Source organism: Mirounga angustirostris, unplaced genomic scaffold (assembly GCF_029215605.1).
Source record: "Mirounga angustirostris isolate CCGP_5_RB_7025 unplaced genomic scaffold, mMirAng1.0.hap1 SCAF_4, whole genome shotgun sequence".
NCBI lineage: Eukaryota > Metazoa > Chordata > Mammalia > Carnivora > Phocidae > Mirounga > Mirounga angustirostris.
In genome coordinates, this window is record NW_026991712.1 from 135,735,290 (window position 1) to 135,757,301 (window position 22,012).

Consider the following 22,012-nt stretch of genomic DNA (forward strand, 5'->3'; position numbering starts at 1 on the left):
TTAGGTTAATATGATGTATTCTTAAAACTGTACTTGAATGTCAAATATTTAACACATTGTTATTGATTCTGGAAAAAAAAAATGAAAGAACCAGAAAGCTTCTGTTACTAAATAAGATTACACCAGAGGTTTTAGTTTAAATACTTTAAGTTTGAAAAGAAAGAGTTTTTGTTTGTTTTGGGTTCCCCCCCCCACTTTGATAATAGAAGTCTTAAAATGTTATAAAATGCTGTTATAGAAGATTTTCATTATTTTTCCAGACCTATAGTAGTGAAGAGGTCCTGGGATTTCAATTCTTTAACACAATTTATAAATACTATATTTTAGGCAAATTCTGTAAGCAAAATCAGAGAGTGGTTACGAGAACTTTTGTAGTTTTTCTTTTAACATGAGGTAGTTAAAGTAACATCAGATGGAACTCTGAACAAATATGATTAATATCATACCCATGACCTTAGAGGCAGCATATTCACTTTTAGAAAGAAGCAGTAGTTCTCTGCTCTGCGACAATACTGTTTTATTATCCTCTAACCTCTTAATTCTTGGCTTCTCCACTTGAGGAGTGTAGTATGTATTAGGTGTATGTGATATTAAAATTATACACATGGAGAAGGCATTTAACAGAAATCCATGGTTTCACTACTTACACTGAAGCTAACCCCCTGGCATATTAGATGATTGTAAAACAGAATGGGGAGATCTCTGAAAATCAGAGACAAAGTGTTTCTCATTTCCTTTTTCTTCAGACCCAAGAAATGTGAAAGAGTGACCATGATGGTATCTCTGAGGCAGGGTTCATGGCAGTCAAATTTATCATGGGTGGGGCATCCTTTTCCATCTCATTACCCAGTTGGAAAGAAATGTAGACCTGCTGCAAAGTGCTGCTTGTATAGAATTTGCTCTTTTTCATCCATTGCCATCCATCTATCCATCCATTCATTCACACCCTATCTTTGGTTGCTAGCCAAGTATAAGGCACTTTGGAGTGAAATGGGATATATTCAGAAATAACTATATTGCAAGAGGCTGTGTGTTTGACTAGTGCTAGCAAAGTGCTCTGGTAATTTAGAGGAAGACAAAAGTACTTCCACAAAAGGACAATCAAGGAGTATTTCATGGGGTGAGATTATCATAGATGCTGTTTGGAGAGTTGGAGATGTTTTGTGGAGCGTGGGTGGGAAATAAGTTCAGTCTACTAAAGAAGGAAGAAAGAGGTCTTTTTCTTTTAAAAACTAACCTGGTTACTATTCAGGGTGTTTGTATAATAAGTAGCGTAAAATTAAGAAGTGGCTGTTACTAGCCTTTGATAATAGATATGTGATCTCTACCATTTTTTATAGGTAACTTGATGTTTCTCACTTCTAGTAGTTTTATAAAAGCAACTCAGGCTTTCAAATAAGAATTACTTCTAGAGAGAAATAAAGGTTTAATTTAACCACAGATTAACCAATATGGAATGGAATTAATCAGCATAATGGAAGGAAGAGATTAGTATTATTTTAAGGTACTTATTTGGAGAGTCTTAGTTAAAAAAGTCAATTGCTAAACTGTATTTTACCTAATTATATTTTTCCCCTTTTTTAAATTTTCTGCAGCTTGCCAATGTTTACAGTTCTGAGAAGGTTCTCCATCCTGTTTACAATGTTTGCTGAAGGAGTTTTACTCAAGTGAGCTAAATTTCTAATATATCTAGTCTTTAACAGACTTCGGTCCTCTTTAAGAGGGGCCCAGCATATATGAGATAGTAAAATTACTTGTCTTGTTACTCCTTTATCTTTTGAGAAGTTTAAGCACTTTCTTCCTTTGCTATAGGAGTTGATAGTTTATGGGATCAATAGTTGGGGAGATTATGAATTGGAGTTGGAATCTGTCTGAACATGAGATACACTTTCAAGAATTCCTATACCTACTGTGCCACTGAATGACGCTGGGTCAGAAACATCAGTATAGGTTTTAAATAGTGTTCCTGTCTTGGCTACTTTTACTACAAATGGTGTGACCTTTTTCCACTTAAAGAAATTCTGATTTGCAAAAATTCAAGCTCAATAATGATAGCAAATATAAGAATATGAAAAAAATGAATATACTCTTTTTGTGTAATTTTTGCTTCATCAAAGGGATTCTTTGAAATACCCAATTCCTTGGAAACATTTAAAATATGACTGGTTAGGGGCGCCTGGGTGGCTCACTCATTAAGCATTTGCCTTTGGCTCGGGTCATGGTCCCAGGGTCCTGGGATCGAGCCCTGCATTGGGCTCCCTGCTCGGTGGGGAGCCTGCTTCTCCCTCTCCCACTCCCCCTGCTGGTGTTCCCTCTCTCGCTGTCTCTGTCAAATAAATAAATAAAATCTTAAAAAAAAAAAAAAAAAAAGACTGTTTATAGCTTTTTTAAGGAAAACGTATTTTTTTTGCCTACGTTGCAGAATGAATCTGAATAACCAAAGGCACATGTATGCACTTTTTAATTATTTTATTTTGTAGGAAGACTTTTTCTTGGGGTATTAAGATGACCGTATTTGCAATGATTATTGGAGCCTTTGTAGCTGCCAGGTAAGAACATACTAAGACCACATTAGAAATTATCAATAGTTATTGATAATAATTACCAATAAAAAAGAATTTTGTATAGGCTAAGTAAGAATCATGTCTTTGAAAAGCATCCAAAAGACTCTCTGGGAAGTTAAATCTTTCTGGCCATATTAAGGTCAAGGCTGGCAAAATCTGATTCTTCTCCTTATTGAGCACATACCATATGCCACACAATATGTTTGGGATTTTACATGTATTTATGCATTCTTTACAACACCTCTGAAAGATGTGGGTGTAATTTTCCTATTTTTAGTTGAGGAAACTAAAACCTAAGTTCAGAAACTTGGTCAAGGTTACACAGCTAATAAATGGCAGCACTGGAATTTGAATTTATGCCTGACTCCAGAGCCTGTGTGCTCTTATAAATCATGTGGTATTCTTTTACTTTACATAGTGCTAAAGAAAATAGTGTCTCAGAAAAGGCAAATGAGGGCGCCTGGGTGGCTCAGTTGGTTAAGCGACTGCCTTCGGCTCAGGTCATGATCCTGGAGTCCCTGGATTGAGTCCTGCATCGGGCTCCCTGCTCGGCAGGGAGTCTGCTTCTCCCTCTGACCCTCCCCCCTCTCATGTGCTTGCTCTCTCTCATTCTCTCTCTCTCAAATAAATAAATAAAATCTTAAAAAAAAAAAAAGAAAAGGCAAATGATAATGAATTATTTGCCTTGTGGTGGAATAGTAAATACTAGAATTTCTTTATTTGGCCTCACTTAAGATACATCAAAAGTGCCGTGACTTAGATATTCTATTAAATTACTGAAGCTTTTCCCATTGCTTTTAAGTTTCAGTTTTAAAATGGAGGGAGAAAACGTATGCCCAAAGACTCAGAAAATTAAAGTGATGGCTAGAAGCCTTCTACATTTTTCTTAGACCAGGGCATACATGTATATGGGTTTGCTAATGCCACAGATTCTACCTGACATAGATTTTCTGTTTGAGAGTTCAGTGTGCTTCTTGGATTGGCTCATTTACCTTCATCACTCCTGTAGTAAAGGCAGGGGGAAATATTCTAAGTCAAATTCCACCCTAAATCTCCAAGTGAAATTTCACTCTTTAAAAAAAAAAAAAAGAAGAAAAAGGATAGAAAAAGTGGTTACTAGAATTTGGTTATATAGCTGACTGTTTTTTCCTTTAGGTAGTATAGCCTTCTTAGAGAAAAGTTCTATATGAGCCTCTAACCTCTTTGAAGCATTTCCATAAAGCTGGTGGGATCCAGAATTGAACCAAACAACAGAAGTTCCTCAGGGCCAACCCTGGCCTGCAAAAAGTTTCTGAGGAGGATTGCTATCCAATCAGCCTTGTCTAATCAGAACCTGTTACTTGGGAAAGAGATTGGGAAGAAGGGAGTCTGAAGTTAGAAGGTTGTCAGGCCGCTTGGAAGAGGGGTTATACATTGGGCTAGTTCTGCCTAAAATTGCAGGGGCATGTAGAGTTCCTCAGAAGTCTCATTCCGTGTACTAGTTTAGCTATAAGTACATAGTATCTGTGCACAATCCCAGGATGTTGGGCCACTATTTTAGCTAGGGTGCTAAAGTATATTGAAGGCATACTTTTCTTAGATTTTCATTATTCTGTTCAGTTTACTAAGTTCTGATCTTGTGCCTGGTGCTCAACTAAATACTAGAAAACTTCAGTTTCCCTAATCCTGCTAGTTATATCTCATAGGCTTTTTAAGCAATCATTTAGGTATTTGAGTTCCTACTGTGTAGCTTGATCTCAGAACTAACTACAAATTATACTTCAGAAATTCCACCCAGTGACCCAACCACCTGTACCACCTGCCTTTTGTGTGAATGAATCCTTGGAAAATGACATGTTAACAACTTCATCTTTTTGGTTTCCTTCTCTCTGAAATTGAGCTCTGATGCCTTCTTCCTGCTTCAGATGTATTATAATGGTGAATTTGGTTACTTGTTGTCTGACTTTGAATTCAGAGCAGTGCTATTAACTGACATGATTAATTATTGCTAATGATTGTGTTTAAGCATTAGTCCTTCTCATATCTGAAGACTTCCCTATTGAGTGTGAAATTGCAAATTATAACCAGGAACCAAATACTTGATTGTTTATATCAAGTATCAAATAGTTGATAAAATGCCTAATGTTCACTTACCTAGATAAGAATATGTTCTTCCATTTATTGTACTTCAGACGTATTTAAAATTACATGCATGTTCTTTAAGCTATTAAAGTGTTGCTTGTGTTTTACAGCTCTGACTTGGCATTTGATCTCGAAGGATATGTTTTCATTTTGATAAATGATGTCCTGACAGCAGCAAATGGCGCATATGTAAAACAGAAATTAGATTCAAAAGTAGGTAGCAATCTAAATCTTTAAGAGATGTTCACTGATGTTGGGAGTAGTAATGTCAATTTGTTAGGAAAGAAGAATACTTAGGAGAGCTGGGAAAGACCTAGGGATCTCAGAGTAAAATGCCTGTACTTTGCTACTCACATAAGAAACTTTTTCAATTATTAATTAGCAGTTAGATTTTATTGTTAGCTTTTCTGGAAGGGTTTGGGTGACTATTGACTTTGGGAGAGGGTTGTAATTAGGAGGTGGGTTCATTACAGAAAAGTGTCATAAATGTTCATGGCTGTGTTCTAGAAGAGTTGGTGAGGAACCTGGATAAGAAAGAAATATTTGGAAACCCTTGAGCAGATTTGAGGAGAAGTGAGCGTAGGAAGGGGCTGCAGAACAAGAATGGACTTTGTGTATCTGTCCCACAAATAATGAGAAACTTTAGGGAGCATTAGGATTGCTCTCTTTTAGGAGCAATGCTGAGTTCCTTGGCCTAGATCTCATACACATGAATTTTCCATACCCAGCCCTTTTCTCTTAACTTACAGCATGCAAACAAAGGCTTTACAGATATTTTTTGTTTGGCGGACTACTTTATACTTTGAATATATACACACTAAATTTTATTTTTAGATCAAGCCAGACCATCAGAAAGCAGAGAATTTGAGCCACATTGCTTTAACTACATTATGGCATAAGTTTGCCTTATTGTAAGCAGCTATGTGGCTCAATCGGTTGAACATCAGACTCTTGGTTTCAACTTGGGTCATGATCTCAGGGTCTTCAGATTGAGCTCCATGTGGGCTCCGCACTCGGGGTGTCTGCTTGGGGTTCTCTCCCTCTCCCTCCGCCCCTCCCCCTGCTCACAGAAGCAAGCATTCGCTCTCTCTTAAATAAATAAATAGACCTTTTTTAAAAAAAAAAAAAAAAGCAGCTATGTAGAACTCAGCTGTATATATTAGCATTGTTATTGAAGGAGCTGTCCTTTTTATCATGATGTATCCTGTGTAAGGACCCATATGAGATTTCACAGATGCCACCACAGTTTTTCCTGAACAGTGGTATATTTTTTATCTCATAATTAAATCTTGTAACTGACATGACTTTATCTTATTTCCCTACCCATGTTTCCTAAGTCACATGACCTTACCTGCTTGGTTTTTGTCTGCTCTGTATGTGCAATAATTCTGGAACTACTTCAGGTCATTTTTTTGAGTTGAGATCATAAATACAAATGCTCAACTACTCAATAGTAGTATTAGTGTCAAGTTTGTATTGTCTTGACAGGGGGCTTTGCCTTCTGCAGAAAGAACCATGGAATGAATGGCCATCCCAGTAGCTTTCATTATTTTCAGAGAAGGTTTATTTTGAAGATCTTTGAAGAAATGGGGCCACTGTAGATTGTTTCCAACAAATTTTCCTTAAATATACCTTTATGTCTTGTTCTCCATTTATTTGCTTTGATGACTTTATATGATGATTGTATTTTAATGGAAGCTACTACTATTAAAATTTTTTATCTCTTTGAAATAGACAAAAAGGAGCAGTTAGAGATTAGTTTTACTCTGTTTTTTTCCTCAGCCCATTTGCTGCTTTGGGAAATAGGTGCCAGGGATAACATTCCATTTGTCCAGCAGCCTCAGCTGTCTAAAACAGTACTACCCAATAGAATTTTCTTTGTTGATAGAAAGCTTATGTATCTCTACTGTTCGTTAACGGTAGCCACCAGTCACATGTGGCTGTTGAGCCCTTGATAAGTGACTGGCACAACCGAGGAGCTGAATTAGTAGTTTAATTATAATTAGATTGAAATAACTGCAAATGGCTAGTGGCTACTGTATAGGGCAGCACAGTCTAGAGTACATCCTAGAACCTAGAAAAAAGCAAAGCGTGTTTCTGAGTATTTTATTCCCAGGAGAGTCCTTCAGTTCCTCACTTAAAAATGACTTATGACTCACTTGCATTAGAACTTCAAATTGATCCGCTTTTCATACTTCATGGATGAGGAGCAACATACTAGAAGATGGAATTCTATTTATAGGCAGAGAGGCAGTATAAAAGGTCAGCTAACAACAAAAGATAGAAATAGGAAAACTATAAAAGTTGGAAGTACTCAGAAATGGAGCAATTAAGTGACATTAAGGGCAGTATCATATAAGAACACAATACAGTAATGCATATTTATGATGACACCTTAAATTCAGTTTTAGTTGATGTACTACTCTGTTTAAGAAGTCAGGGAAAAAGATAATCAAAATAGTTAAAATGAGAAAATAAGAATAGTTTGGCATTTAAGTTTTTGGTATTTGTCAGTTATCTGGATGGGGGTGTGTGTGTGTGTGTGTGTAGGCATCCTCTACTTCCTAGATCATAATCATGTCTCTGGCTGACGGGGCATCTGTTGTTAAAGGTTGTTTTGTTCTTCTGTGGCCTTTTCCTTGCTGCTTTAGAAATGAAGCACATCTTTTCATTGATGCTTGTGGTGGCCTTGGCAATCAGTTATTTGGTTTATCTGAGAGGCAGTACGTCCACGCTGAGATGCTGTTAATAAATCAGAAATTTTATTACCTATGATTTCAGGACTGCTTAAATCATGGCCCTTTGAGCTTAAGTTATGTGGCATAAAGACGGTGCTGCATTTCAGACCTGAATGCAGCTGTTGAGTTTAAAAAATTTCTAACTTTAAAGAAATCATACAGATACTACATATTTATAATGGAAGTAGTAGAAAGTGTAGAAAAGCAAGAAGAAGAAAATCTAAATCTCTCTTAATTCTACCATCAAGTGAGCAGCACAGTTTTGGAGGATAAGTGTGTGCACGCGCATGTGTATGTGCACACTTAACTGTATACAGTTTTAAATGAAAGAGCAGGGGCGCCTGGGTGGCTCAGATGGTTAAGCATCTGCCTACGGCTCAGGTCATGATCCCAGGGTCCTGGGATCAAGTCCCGCATTGGGCTCTCTGCTCCTTGGGAGCCTGCTTCTCCCTCTGCCTCTCTCTCTCTCTCTCTGTCTCTCATGAATAAATAAATAAAATCTTTAAAAAAAATAAATAAATAAATGAAAGAGCAACTTACAATGTTTTCTAACCTATATTTTTCATTTAGTGCAGTTTCCTGAACATCTTTCCTTGTCAGTATTATTTAACATTTTTAGTGGTTGCATAATATTTCATTGTATGATTGTATCCTCATCCAACCAACTAGTTTTCTGTTGTTGGATATTTGTTCCCAGTTTCTCAAAGCTGCTTTTGAGAGGGTAGTTTGACTTTTCACATCAGTCAGTTATCTTACATCAGAGAAGTTAGGCAGATATGATGCCCCCATCCTCACTACTCCTTTATCCCCACCCTGCCCCCGTCAAACTCTTGCCTACTTTTTCAAGTGACTGCTTCTGGCTGAATGTCTTACAAGTGTGTGAATCAAAAGTGAACCCAGATTTCTCATAGGCTCCCTGCGTTTGAAGATGTATGTGGTTCTTTTGTTGTTTCCCAATAGCCAAGAGCACAACGAATCATACTTTTGGGAATTGTAGATAATCTTCATTGTACTTCACATGTACATTTTCAGAAATACTTCACTGGCAAGTTATGTCTGTTTGTGTTGGTCTAGGTATGAGTGTGTGTGTTGGTACCTACCCATCTCTCTCTCTTAAATGGCACTTTGTTATGGTTCTGAAAAGTTCAAGACTGAGTTGATGACTTTTGATTCAGTTCTGGAAAGGAAAGGGCTTCAGGACTGTGTTTATATAGACAGGCATGTATATATTCAAAATAATGTCTTTCCTGCTTGCTGTCTTGAGGTAGCCAGTTGATGTTATTTTTATTTCTCTGATTTTAAGCACTCAGTGAATTTATCTCAAATTTAAAGTCTTACATGTTTGCTTTTTTTTCCTTCCTTTTGAAAGCTTACGTTTTTTCTTAATGTTTGCAAAACCTATGATTTGGCTGATTTGCTGTCTATATTGTGGGGGAGTGGTGTGTGTGTGTAGTGGGAGTGGTATTCTGTATAGGGTTGTGTATATCTGTCTGCTAGAACCAAATGAAACACCTAATTATTTACTATTCTAGGAGCTGGGAAAATATGGTCTCCTCTATTATAATGCACTGTTCATGATTCTCCCCACCCTGGCCATGGCATATTTTACAGGAGATGCGCAAAAGGTAAGACTTTCTAATTATGATTTAATGGCTTATTTTTTGAGCTGTATTATTACTTATATCCACAAGATAGACTGTGGGGTTGTTAAAAAGTAATGTGCTTATTGAGTGACCAAAAACTGAGAGCTTGTTTTTTTAGCTTGCTAATGTCATGCTAACCTTTTTTCTTGGCATAAGTATTGGATAGTACTAAAATGGCTCAAAATAGCTTTGGCTATTAACATAAAAATAGTGCATGCCAACTAGTGTCCTTCTCTTATGTGTCAGAAGGCTAGAGGAAGGAAATTTTTACATTTCTACTAAACTACAAAATAAAAATAGTGGCAGACTATCCTAGAGAAACAAAAAATTCTGAATTAGTAGAGTTCTTCAAACCTAAACAAAATGCTTGGCTTTCTAGAAGTTCTCTGTTTTATTGTACATTTGTCATGCTGGCTTAAATTCCAAGCTGGGTTTTTCCCCAGGAGATATTTAGCACCATGTGGTAACTTAACTGTATAAATGGCAGCTAATATAGTAGTTTACTCATTTTCTAAAATGATAGCTAAATAAATGCAGAATAGAGTAGCAAATAAATCCACACAAGAATTTTTCTTTAAAACAAACCCATATTCATAGGAGAAAAATTGACACCATTTTGTTAGAATTCGCAAAATTTTGCAAACTGAATGGAACCCTAGAATTTTGCCAAGTTTCTGTAACAAGATTTCTTCTAATGAATCCTCTGGCTAGTAGTTTCTTCAGCATAAATGTGTCGGTTATTTACTCTAATGACAGTGACAATTCCCACATATCAGTGGGAGCCAAAATAAAGAAAAGGTTTTGAAAGTAGTTAGACTATTAAAAAATTGTTCTTCAATCAAAGATAGGAGAAGACCTTATAAAGCTTATAAAGGTGCTTTGTTTTATTCATCAAGAGCTCTTTCTTTTAAAAAACTGGCATAGAGGGACGCCTGAGTGGCTCAGTTGGTTAAGCGTCTGCCTTCGTCTCAGGTCTTGATCCCAGGGTCCTGGGATGGAGCCCCGCATCGGGCTCCCTGCTCAGTCGGGAGCCTGCTTCTCCCTCTCCTTCTGCATCTCCCTTGTTGTGCTCTCTCTCTCTCTCTCTGACAAATAAGTAAATAAAATCTTTAAAAAAAAATAAAAAGATAAAAAACTGGCATAGATCATCTTGAAGAGGTGTAAATGTTTTAATGAACTGTGACCTGGCTGCCAGCAGACCTAAAAGTGACTCTAAAATAGGAAATGAAGCTGTTGCTCTGACTAATAAAGTGTTGAGTAAGTATTTTGTGATTGTGAAAAAAGTAGGAAGAGAAACTGACATTTATCGCGTCCCTATTGTGTCCTAGTCACTTTTTATATGTGTAATATAACATAGTCCCCAGAACAGTTGTAGAAAATTTGAATTATCTCTGTTTTACCAATGTGGAAATAAGGGTTCAGAGAGACTTAGTCCCTTGTCCAGTGCCATACTTTCTGTGGTGGGTATAGTCAGGGTTTAAACTCGGGCCTAACTCCAGAAGCCATGGTCTTTCCACAGTGTTCTTCCTCCCTCTAGGAGACTCTGGCGGAAGCACCTCTTACTCTTCAGCTTTGGGGCAAGAATGTAATGTAAAGTAACCAGGCCCCTCATGGCAGCATGGATGGTTCCAAATCTTGAGGCCAATCTGTACATGAGAAAGTTGGAAGAATTAATGTGGTTAGATATTTTACAGACTTGGCAAAGATGCAGTTCTCATTAATTTGAAACTTTGACTAGTAGCTTGTAGCTACTTGAAAAAATTGACCAAGGGAGATATTTCTTCATTCCAGAGTGGTGATCATTTAATTAGAAGTTATCTGCCAGGTTGTAGCATTATCATGCATATTTGAAAGTTCAGTAACATTCAACTTGAAATGCTTCGATATAATTGAGAAGGTTTACTCAGAGTTAAAAAAGTTGCTTTGTCACCTATATTAGGATGAGGGTTAGATTTTCCTCTTATTCTTTTTTCTTTTTTATGCAGAGGAGTAGAATTTGAGTAATCTTTTTGTTGTTTCCAACAAAAGTGCCAAGCAAAGGTCAAGAAAGGTTTATTTTGGAAGAAATACTTCTTTAAGAATGACAGAGTTCACCTAAATACTTTCAAGTTGGGATGATAAACTAGTGGAAGCTGAATTTATTGCTCTGAAATCAAACCCTGTCAGCATTTTTGGTTTCACATAAATGTTTATCTTCACTCTTATTATTAATTAATATTGTTCTTATGAAACATTTACTGGGGTGTAGATGGACACCTTGGCTGGCAGTCTTATAATACTTTTTTTTCTTAAAATTCTCTCCTTCACATGCTGTCCTTCTGACATTCTCAAATGGTTAAGTGTTACTGTATGTCTCACTGTGTTAGGCTCAGGTGATAAGAAAAAAAGATGAATTAGATAGTTTTCTTGTGTTTGAGGACCATACAGTTGTCTTGGGGGGTAGACCTGTCAATATCAGAGCAATGAACTGTTACAGGTTCTGTTGGAGAAGTGTTTTGGGGGCATCGTGGAATGTAAAATGGAAGTGGGTCAATTCGTCTCCTTGTTGAGGATGAAATGCCTCATGGAGCTTTGCCTACAAACAAAATTAAAATATAAGTGATACGAATAATCAGTGTTGTTTTGATAGGTTATAAATTACATTTGAAACTTAGGAAGTGAGAATTCTGTTTGACTCTGTTCCTAAATTCCTTGTGTGTTGAGGAGACAAGATACTGCTTCATTTTAAGTTCAATTCAGATGAATATTTCTCAGCATCTTCATTGTGCTAAGAAAGCTATGTTAAGTTCTCTTGGGAGTATATGAGAAATATGACATAGTCCTTGCCACACGAGGGAGATGTTGGCATGCTACAGAGATGGTGTAAGATCTAGCACCAAAGTGCATGCTCATCAGTCAGTACAATAAATGTTTAGGTTAGGAAGAAATTGGTGTGGGTTGAATATCAAGATTGGCTTTTTAGAAGAGACAGGGCTTGGTTTTCTTATCCACCAAATGCAACAAGTAATGCTAACCCGTGCTGGGAGTTGTTAGAGATACAACTTAAGTAGTTGATTGGTTTGCTTTTATTACCCAGCACAGAAGCAATGTGTGGAAGCCACAGATGACCTGACACATCAAAGAGGCTCATGGTATTCTGTAATACTGGAAGATCAGCTTCATAGTAGTCAGTAGGCCGTCTGTCTGAAGTCTTGGCAAAAAGGGTTTCATATTACAGAGGGGGTATATGGCAGGATTTTGCGTAAGAGTTTTCTAGTAAATCAGGTTCATTTTCAGTATGTATCTTTTAAACTTGTGCTTTTCCTTTAAGACACATGTGTATAAGTAGATGTGCATGTGTGTGTATTTTTTTAAGAATGGACACTTTTTTTGTGGGACAGTTTATCATTAAATAAAGCTGGTTCCCATATTAACAATTTGAGGCTACTTTTGGCCTTTAGGAAGATTTTACTTATAAGGTATGATGCCTTGTACCTGACAGGATGCTTCCACATAAATCATTTTCCCTTATCCTCATTGTATTACCTGTGAGGTAGGTTGTTATTTGATTTGTAGAGGGTAAGGACATGATTAAGGTTCCACAGTGGCAGAGCAGAACTAGAATCAGTCGGACTCCAGAGAGATCTCTTACTGTTTGCCTGACTACGACTCTCAGAGCCATCGCAGCCTCGCTGACTTATATTTTTACCCCTGTTTGGGAATTCCATGCAGAGCTTTCTTACAGAACAAGCTACTGAATGTGAGAAATGCCATCAGAGTAGTATTAGAAGTGCAGTTTCTGCAGCTTGGTCTTGTTGGTACTTAATCTTTTACAAATAATTATATTTCTTTTGTTCAACAAATATTTACTGAGGGTACTGAGTGCTTTACTCAGGTGCTGTTCTAAATTTAAAAAAAAAAAAGACATGTCCTTGTTTAAAGGAGCTTGCAATCCAATGGGTGAGATCAACTAAACATAAATTGTATCATAAGAACTACGAGGAGAGCTAGAACAAGGTGGAGAATGACTGGGAGGTGCTGCTTGGGATAAGGTGGTTAAGAGAAAGCATCTTCATCAGTTTCATTTGAGCAGGCATTGAACTGAGACTGAGACCAGTTTGTGTGGCTCTTTGGAAGGAGTCCTCTAGTTGGAGGGAAGAGCAGGTTCTAAATGCTGAGGTGGGAGTGCTTAGCTTCTTCACAAGGAGCATTTTCTGAGTAGATGAATACCAGGAACATCAAGGTGCCTTGAAGGATGTGGAGGAGGAGAAACAAAAGGTACATTCTAGGTGGAACTAATATCATGAGCACAGGCCTAGCCCTGGGGACCAGCCTCTTCCGTATGCATAAAGGGTGGCTGTCAAAGACATTGGAGACCTTCGAAGAGACCTTACGGAGCATCTGGTTCAAGTCTCTTCTGTCACAGTTGGGGAAGTCGGGGCCCAGAGAGGGCTCAGCACTAGAACCCTGGTTTCCTACTCTCACTTCCCGCCCCCCCCCACACACACACATCATCCCCTGCTTCCTTCTAAGTTGGGACAAGTGCTAGATACAGGAATTTGAAGTTTACTCTGCAGAGACGATGAGTCCCTAAAAGTTCATGACATAAGAGGTACAATGGAAAAATTGGGGGCAGAGTGCAGAAGCAACATCCAGTTGGATGAAGCAACGAGTAACATCCAGTTCGTCCTTGACCGTTGTCTGATTTTGGACAAATCCCTTCTTCTCCCCAACCCTGCTTCATCATGTGTGAACTGAGTAGGTTGTATCACCTGATTTGGTTAGTTTTCTAGGTAGGGCCCTTTCCTGGGCTGAGACAGAATTTCTAGGAGCAGAAAGCATGCCAGTGTGAAGACGAGGCTGTTGCTGTTTTGATGGTTGGTGTGAGCCTGGCTGCTCCCTGTCTCCTGAATACCAGTGTGTATGGACTTGCTCTCATCTGTTGGACTCCTGGCTTTCTTGACCCAGAGCCATTTTGCCTGGAAGCTCTGTATGTATTATATGAAAAGATCAGCAAGATAAAATGTTAAAGCACGGTATAAAATTGCATATGGTATGCTACATTTTGAATAAAATAGAAAGGGAAATATAAGACTATATATACATATACATTTTATTTGCTTATTTAGTAAAGAAACTCTGGAAGAATATACACGAAACGAATAAAGTAACCACCAATTAGTGTGTTAGCGTTTGTGTGAGAACAGAGTAAGTATAGAACAGGAATGGGAGGGAGACTTCTCACTACTTACCTTTTTATATTTTTTTGATTGTAGAGCCATGTAAATGTATTTTAAATTACATTTTATAAAAGGAACAGTAAGAGAAGGATAAAGTTTTTCTATAAATAATGACTATCCTATGATGAATCCCAGTTTAAAATAACTGGGGGTGGCGGGACAAATTAATTTATTCTCATTATTCAGAGTTACACACTCTTGACCCAGGATGCAAATTGAAGCAAAATCAGGTCCCAATTGTTTTTCTCAAAATCTCACTGTTAACTTTAGAAGGCAGAGGAGAGGAGAGTTTCCTGTGTTAGGACAGGAATCCAGTAAGAGGGCTCTGAAAGGTCAGCTTCCCAGGGAGGCAGGGATTCTACAGAGCAGTTGATGGGGCTGACACAGTCTTTAAGCAAGAATTGAAGGCCAAGGAAGGAAAAAAACTAAATTACCATAGACATTGAAAGGCAGGATCCAATTGAACAACTTATCCCAGTGAGCACATAATGCAAGTCCTTGGCAAAGCTTTCTGAGAAGCCAAACCTGTGTATGTGAGTGTGTGTATGTGCAATTTTTTAAAGACGTTCTCCAAGTCCTGGCTTTACCAGAAACCAACGAACCAATATAGACAACATTTAGTTTTTTTAAAACCTGTCTTCTAATTTTAAAACATTCTCTTGCTTAAAAAACGGTGTCTTTAAAAGCCAGCTCAGTGTTCATAAAAGACATCTAGTTAGCATAAAGGTAGGTCAAGCATCAGTTGACGAGTGGCTCTCCAGAGTGTCACTTACTACAGACTGTGTTTAAACTTGTCAGTTGTTGCCTCCAAAAGGGAATGTGTGCGGCACAAAGCCAGTGATTCACAGTCACAGGAACTGGAACCTGGCTTTCTGACAGCCTACCCTGCTAGGTGTTCTCACGTAGGGCTGGAGGAACAGACCCCTTGCTGTAGATCTCACAAGGCCAGTGCTGTAGTCGCTGGTACATTGTATAATGTCTCCATTATATCACTGCTTCAGTTACATGGCTCAGACGAGTTTTACAGGAAAAGTTGCTGCGTGGATGGGCTACGTGGAGGGTCTCTTACTAAGCATTGCTGACTAAATAATGAAGAATTTTAGGCTGTGGGTTTAGCCTTTCCAGAGTAATTAATCTTTTCTGGGTCACTCTGGAGACCATACAGACTGATTCTCAAACCCTGAGTTACTCTTTGCACGTAGACCGGTCCCTTCTGCTTTCTGGGCGTTGGTGTCCTCATACGTGAAACAGTTGGGTTACATCAGTTACTCTTCAGTGAGGAATGGCTTTCTCTTTGCCCTATATGTTGTTTGACTGACAAGGTAATGTGTTTAGCCATTCTTACCTTTGAGAATAGGCCTTTTTCACTAATAAAAGGAAATGGCCCTATTAATAAGCTGGAGTGTGTGGTTTTGCCACGATATATAGATTTTACACGGTTGGCAGAGCCTAGCGGGACGAGATGGTGGAGGCAGCGGGAGGAGGCAGAGCAGATGTGGTGGCCGGTAGTTCTGGTAGTGCAGAGGGTAGGGCAGGTAACTCAGGACCCCTGGCTCCTTGAACTCGTCTGATTGTCCCATGGTAGGCAGGGAACCATGGAAGCCGTTTGCCCCACTGACATTATCTTCTGCTTTAGGAAGTTTCCTAGCAGTTTACTTTCTAGGATAAGGTTTTAATTTTTTTCTCAGTAGTGTTTTGGGAAAAGAATTTTCCAAATAGAATGCTGTCATTCATCCACTTTTTCTTCTTTACCATGAAGTTTAAAGGCTAAGTGATTTGTTAATTTTTAGACTTCATAGTAAACAGGTATCAAAACTTGTGAGGTATTAAAGTGCGTAAACAAAATATGCGTGCTTTGGATTTTATTGCAAATCTCAATTAAGTTGGTGACTCTCGGCTTAGCACATTTTCTTGGGAGTGAGAATGTTACATCTAAGACTCAAGTGTACCCTGAAATTATCCCATGCTTGCTAGATCAGGGGCGATGAATTGGTGCTTACGTTACCCTGTGCTCATTGTAGACATTGCCGCGTAGTCCCAGCACTGCCTTGCTAAGCCTAGACATAGCCTCAGACTGTTCACTAAGGTAATGGTTCAGACAGCCGAGTCAGTTGATTAGAGCTGGTATAAGATAAAATCTGTATCCCTCGATTAGATTTTATTGATTATGTTGTTGATTATGTGCTGTTAGTGCCTAATCTTACTCAGATACTCCCTTTCTTAATTTCCTTAACCTAAGCAACTAGAGAACACATTTTTTTTTAATTTAACTTTTTTTTCTTTCAAATATTTTTATTAACTGAAAGTCTCATTCAAACCAAATGCCTAGTTTTAGGAAGTGGTAGATCCATATAACCCATTTATTTGCCCATTGATTATGCCACATTCTTTTCATGTCTGTGGTGTGTATTGGCTTGTGGTATTACCTTACACCACTAGCACCTGTAGAATCAGAGACTTTGTTCAAAACAGAAAGCCTAAACATCTTTATATGTGCAGTCTGTAATCACAGCTACCACTCAGCCAAGATTGAGGATTGCAGGCCTTGTGGCAGGGAGCCCACCTAGTTCTGTGTCACACAGAATGACCAAGCAGGTCCTTCTCTTCACAGTGGCTCTTTTATTAGCTTTCTCTAGAGGCAGAAGTTTGGCTTTAAATGTTCCCCCCCCCCCCCCCATTAACAAAATACATGTTCACTGTGCCCTCTGTTTTCCCTCTTAGGGAAAAGAAAAATTTGCATGCAAATCTGTCACTGAGAGATAACAGTGATGGAAGTTTAAGTGAATAATAATCTCTTCTGTATGTGAATTTTGTGTAAAGTGCTTGCATTTCGTTCTCTCCATTGATTTCTCACAAGAGGCAGTTGGAGCAGACTGTTGTCTATATTTGTAATTTAGGCAGAGGCTTAGAGAGGTTAAGCGACTTTATGATGGACTCACAGAAAGTTAATGGCAGATTTAGAATTCAAACGCCCACTTTTTGACTCCGTGATCCAACAACAATAGCCATGTGAAGCTATCTAGGAGAAAAAAATAATAGAAAGATGATAGGTTATAGAGCTGAGCAGACACGTAGTAGCTGGATAATTTTAGGAAAGTTACCTAACATTTCAGAGCCTAGGACATAGTAGGCTCTTAATAAGCAGTAGCTTTGATTGTTTTTTTATGCCATCTTTATGATAGGAAGAGTAGATTCCACTGGACTGAATAGTACTGTTTGGGTCAAACTCTGCTTGCAGATGGGTGCTGCTTGTTCTCTTGCAGCCAGAGGTCCATTCCTATGACAAAGCAGAGGAGTGCAATAGGCTGCTTTTGCCAGACTGGCTTTCTCCAGAAACAGGCTTAGGATTTAGGAAAGGAAAATAATCCCATGAGAACTGTTTTTCTATTTTTGAATTATTTGTAATTGGAATCATGTTCATGGGATTTATTTTAGTATTCTACAGATACAGTTATTATGTTCCCAAAGGGGACTGACTGTGCAGCATATATTTGGGGCATTTTTCTAAATAAAATTTAATGCTCAGTGTAGAGAGCCTTAGGCTTGGAGTATATAGACTCAGGACTACCATGTATTAACTGTGTTATCTAAAGTAAGTCACTTGTCTTCTGGGGATAAGAAGGCCTGGCCTATCTACCTCACAGGGCTGTCATGGGGATCAAATGACATGATGTATACAGAAGCATTTTGCAAACTACAGAGCATTCCACAAATATAAAGGTAGTCATAGTTCATTCCTTCGTTTATTAGCAAACCTGACTAAACTGTCTTCAGCATAGTGCCCCCAGGCCAGCTGTGGAGCCTGACACATGACTGGGGACTTAGATGTCAAAATGTACCATGACAGCAGAGGAGATATTTAGAGCTAAGGCAGGAAAGGAGCTCAGGTGTAAAGAGAGGTTTGTTTGAGGCCTTTGCCAAATAACTGATTTCTTTCCACTCCTAGGTCACTGATAGAAAAAAGAATTAGAAGTGATGTTTACACATAATAACTGACATCACTTACTGAACTGGATGGACCTTCTTCATGTCAGGCATTATATCCATTTTGTCTTTAATTCTGGTAACAACTCTGTAGGAGGGGCCTTATTATTCCTCTTATGTATGCAGAAACTAAGGTTCAGTGAATTCTTATGGTCCATCACACCAGCTTTATTCTCTTAGTGACTTTAGGGTAAAAGAGTAGCTTATCTTGGAAAGGAGGATAATTTAGAGTTGAGGAAGGTTCTTAGGCCTGAGATTTCTTTTATGTGTTTCAGCTTGAGTGAAGTAAGGTGTCTCCTTTTGAAGCTGATCTAACACTAACAGGCACCCAGTGTAACCTCCCTCACAGAAGCTAAGGCTGGTATAATGAAACAGTGGTGAGCTGGTGCAAGATACTGCGCTTCTGAATCCCGGTGTGCTGCTTGTTTAGGTCTCATGGCTTTTCCTGCTGGGTGCCGGTAACCCTCTCAAAGATACCTCTTCTTGTGCCCACCTGCTGGTTTGCTGCGTTATGCCTTTTCTCTTTAAAGAAAGAAAAAATAAATTCAGTGCAAAAACTAGTGAGTTGTATGCCAGTAAAATGACTTTTACCATTTTAAGAAAATTTAAAATTATATAAATCTATATAAAATTATATAGATTTAATATGAAACTTGAAATGTATTTAGTAGCGTATACAGGTAGGTATGTGGGTGTATTAAAAAGTAAAGTTCACCTCATCTGCCTGTAGAAAATGATGCTAAACCAGGGAGCATGGATATTTAATTCACCTCAGCTATTTGTGCCTAACACTTGCAAACACTTGGAGCTAGGCAGAAGTGACATTTGACATTGCTCCTGCTCTCAAGGAATTTATATTCTTGCTGATAGAGGCTGGTCTCCTGAGTTCTAGGCCTGTGTTTTATTGTGCTTTAATGGTTTCTCATCATACCATGTTTACAGGTATGAAAGAGCATAACATTCTTTATTCTTTATCCTTCATTCTCTAACAAAGAGTTATGGAACACTTTCTGTTTGCTGTCACTTTGTTAAGCACTGTGGTCAGGGAGGTAAACCCTGAAGGCATTCACCGTGTCTGGATAGATCACTGACCACGTACATACAGATACAGAGAGTCACATACATACATGTACTTCGTCACATACATGCAGTGTCAGTGATAAAAGTAGCACTTAGTGTTTTGGACAGTTTGGCAGGAAAGAGCCTAATGTGAATGTGGGTTTTTGTGCAAAGCTTCCTAGTGGAAGCATCGTTTGAGATAGGTTTATAATTCAAGTCAGTAATTGAATTTGGTCTTTGGCTTTTAGCCATGATGGAATAGCAGGGATAGGATTTACCTTCCTGCCTTAACCTACTAGAATACCAAATATATATGAAAAATGGTTTTCAGACATTGGACAATAGGTAGTAAAGGATTGTGGAGAGAGAAAGGATGAGAAGAGAAAAGGATGTAAAAAAGACCCAAATTAAACTTTTAGGGATGAAAAATATAATAATCTGAATTGAAGAATAAAGCAGATGGTATTAAACAGCAGATTAGACACTGCAGAAGAAAAGATCAGTGGATTAAAGAAATAGCAATAGAAACTATCCAAGATGAAGCACATGGAGAAAAAGAGACTGGAAAACAAATGAACAGATTACTAGTAACATGTGGGGTGGTATCAAGAGATCTAACATACGTGTAACTATTATCCTGAAGAAGGGGGCGGGGGTAGGAAAGATTTTTGAAGAATTAATGGCAGATTTCTTTCCAAATTTGATGAAAACTAAATCCACACATACAAGAAACTCAACAAACCGTAAGTTACATTAAACAAACTATACCATAAGGAGGAACATTTCATAATGCTGAAAGAGTTCTATCAAGTAGGCGTAACAATCCTGAATATGTATGTACTTAATGAGAAAGCCTCAAAATATATGAAGCAGAAACTGATAAAACAGAAAGGTTAAGTACATTATTGGCAGTTACAGTTGGCTATTGTAACATTCCTCTTTCAGTAATTGATAAAACAGCTAAGCTGAAAGCCATCAAGGCTGTAGAACACTTGAACACCATCAGCCAGTTTGGCCTAATGGACATTTATAGAACACGCCACTCATCAACAAAATAAACACTCTTTTCAAGTGCACATGGGACATTTACCAAGATAAACTATATTCTGGGCCGTAAGTTTAAAATAATTGAAATCATAGGAAGTATGTTCCCTGGCCAGAACTGAATTAAACTAGAAATTAATAACATAAAGATACATGGAAAAACCTTCAAATCTTTGGAAATAAACATACCTCTAAATAACACCTGGATCAAAGAAAAAATCGTGAAGAAAATTAGAAATCATTTAGACCTGAATGAAAATCAAAACACAACATAGCAAAATGATGCTGCTAAAGGAGTGCTTAGAGGGAAATCCATAGCTTAATTAAATGCATACATTAGAAAAGAAGATCTAAAATCAGTGACCTAAGCCTTTCCCTTAAGAAACTAGAAAAAGTAAGAGCAAGTTAAACCCAAAGGAAACATGAGGAAGGTAAGAGCGGAAATCAATGAAATAAAAACAGAAAAGCAATAGAGAAAAAGCAATGAACCTAAAACCTGGAGGTCAATAAAATATCAATAAAATTGCTCAACCATTGCCAATTGATAGGGACAAAAAGTGAGAATGCACAAATTATCAGTATTAGGAATGAAAGAGTGGTATCCTTACAGAGCTTGCATTTACTAAAAGGATAATAGATTATTATGAACATTATGCCATACACTGAAAAACTATGTCCATGAAATGGACAAATTCTTGAAAAAGGCAAACTACCAAAGCCCACTCAAGAGAAATAGATAGGGGCGGCTGGGTGGCTCAGTTGGTAAGCATCTGCCTTCAGCTCAGGTCTTGATCCCAGGGTTTTGGGATCGAGCCCCACATTGGGCTCCCTGCTCAGCAGGAAGCCTGCTTCTCCTCCCACTCCCCCTGCTTGTGTTCCCTCTCTCACTGTGTCTCCCTCTGTCAAATAAATAAAATCTTAAAAAAAAAAATAGCATGAATAGCCACATTCTAATAAATATTAAATAGTTCTACTTAAATAATTAGCCCTAATCAATTCGACTATTTAGTGCTATCTCTATTAAAGAAATTGACTTTTAGTTAAAAATCTTCTCAAAAGGAAAACTCCTGGCCTTGAACACTTTACTGGATAATTCTACAAGCTGTTTAAGGAAGAAATAATGCCAATCTACATAAATTCTTTCAGAATATAGAAAAGGAGAGAATACTTCCCAATTGACCTTAAGAGGCCAGCATACCCTGTACCGATAGTTGACAAAAAATTTCAAGGGCAGGGGGTGGAAATTACAGTTAAAAAAAAAAAAGAAAGCCTGCAATATATAAAAAGGGCACTATATGACCAAATTATGTTTATCTCAGGAATTACGGTTAGTTTAACATTTGAAAATCAGTGTAATTTCCCATATTAGTATGAATTAATAAGAAATTAAGAAATAGAAGAACCATGTCAAAAAATGGAGAACATGTATTTAATAAAATATGATACCCATTCATGAGTTTAAAATTTTCAGCAAACCAGGAATAGAAGGAAAATTTCTCAATCTAATAAAGGATCTTTACCAAAAAGAAAAAAAAAATCTATTGCTAACATACTTAATGGTGAAAGACTGAATACCTTTTCACTGAGATTGAGAATACGGGGAGAATAGCTGCTCTCTTATAATGTTCTATTCAACATTA

At 37.8% G+C, this 22,012-nt stretch overlaps 1 protein-coding gene across 4 annotated transcripts in view; it reads left to right on the forward strand.

Annotated features, from left to right (window-relative positions):
* SLC35D1 (solute carrier family 35 member D1) overlaps positions 1-22,012 on the forward strand; it is a 49,073-nt gene that overhangs the window by 2,432 nt on the left and 24,629 nt on the right. For all 4 annotated transcript variants that reach the window (XR_006794502.3, XR_006794503.3, XM_064588997.1 and 1 more), the window contains exons 5-8: positions 1,596-1,667; positions 2,481-2,549; positions 4,796-4,898; positions 8,956-9,048. Coding sequence is in view for 2 of the 4 variants with exons in the window: in XM_064588997.1 (XP_064445067.1) it covers positions 1,596-1,667; positions 2,481-2,549; positions 4,796-4,898; positions 8,956-9,048 (337 nt within the window). In the remaining 2 variants the exon portion in view is untranslated. The remainder of the gene's footprint in view (positions 1-1,595; positions 1,668-2,480; positions 2,550-4,795; positions 4,899-8,955; positions 9,049-22,012) is intronic.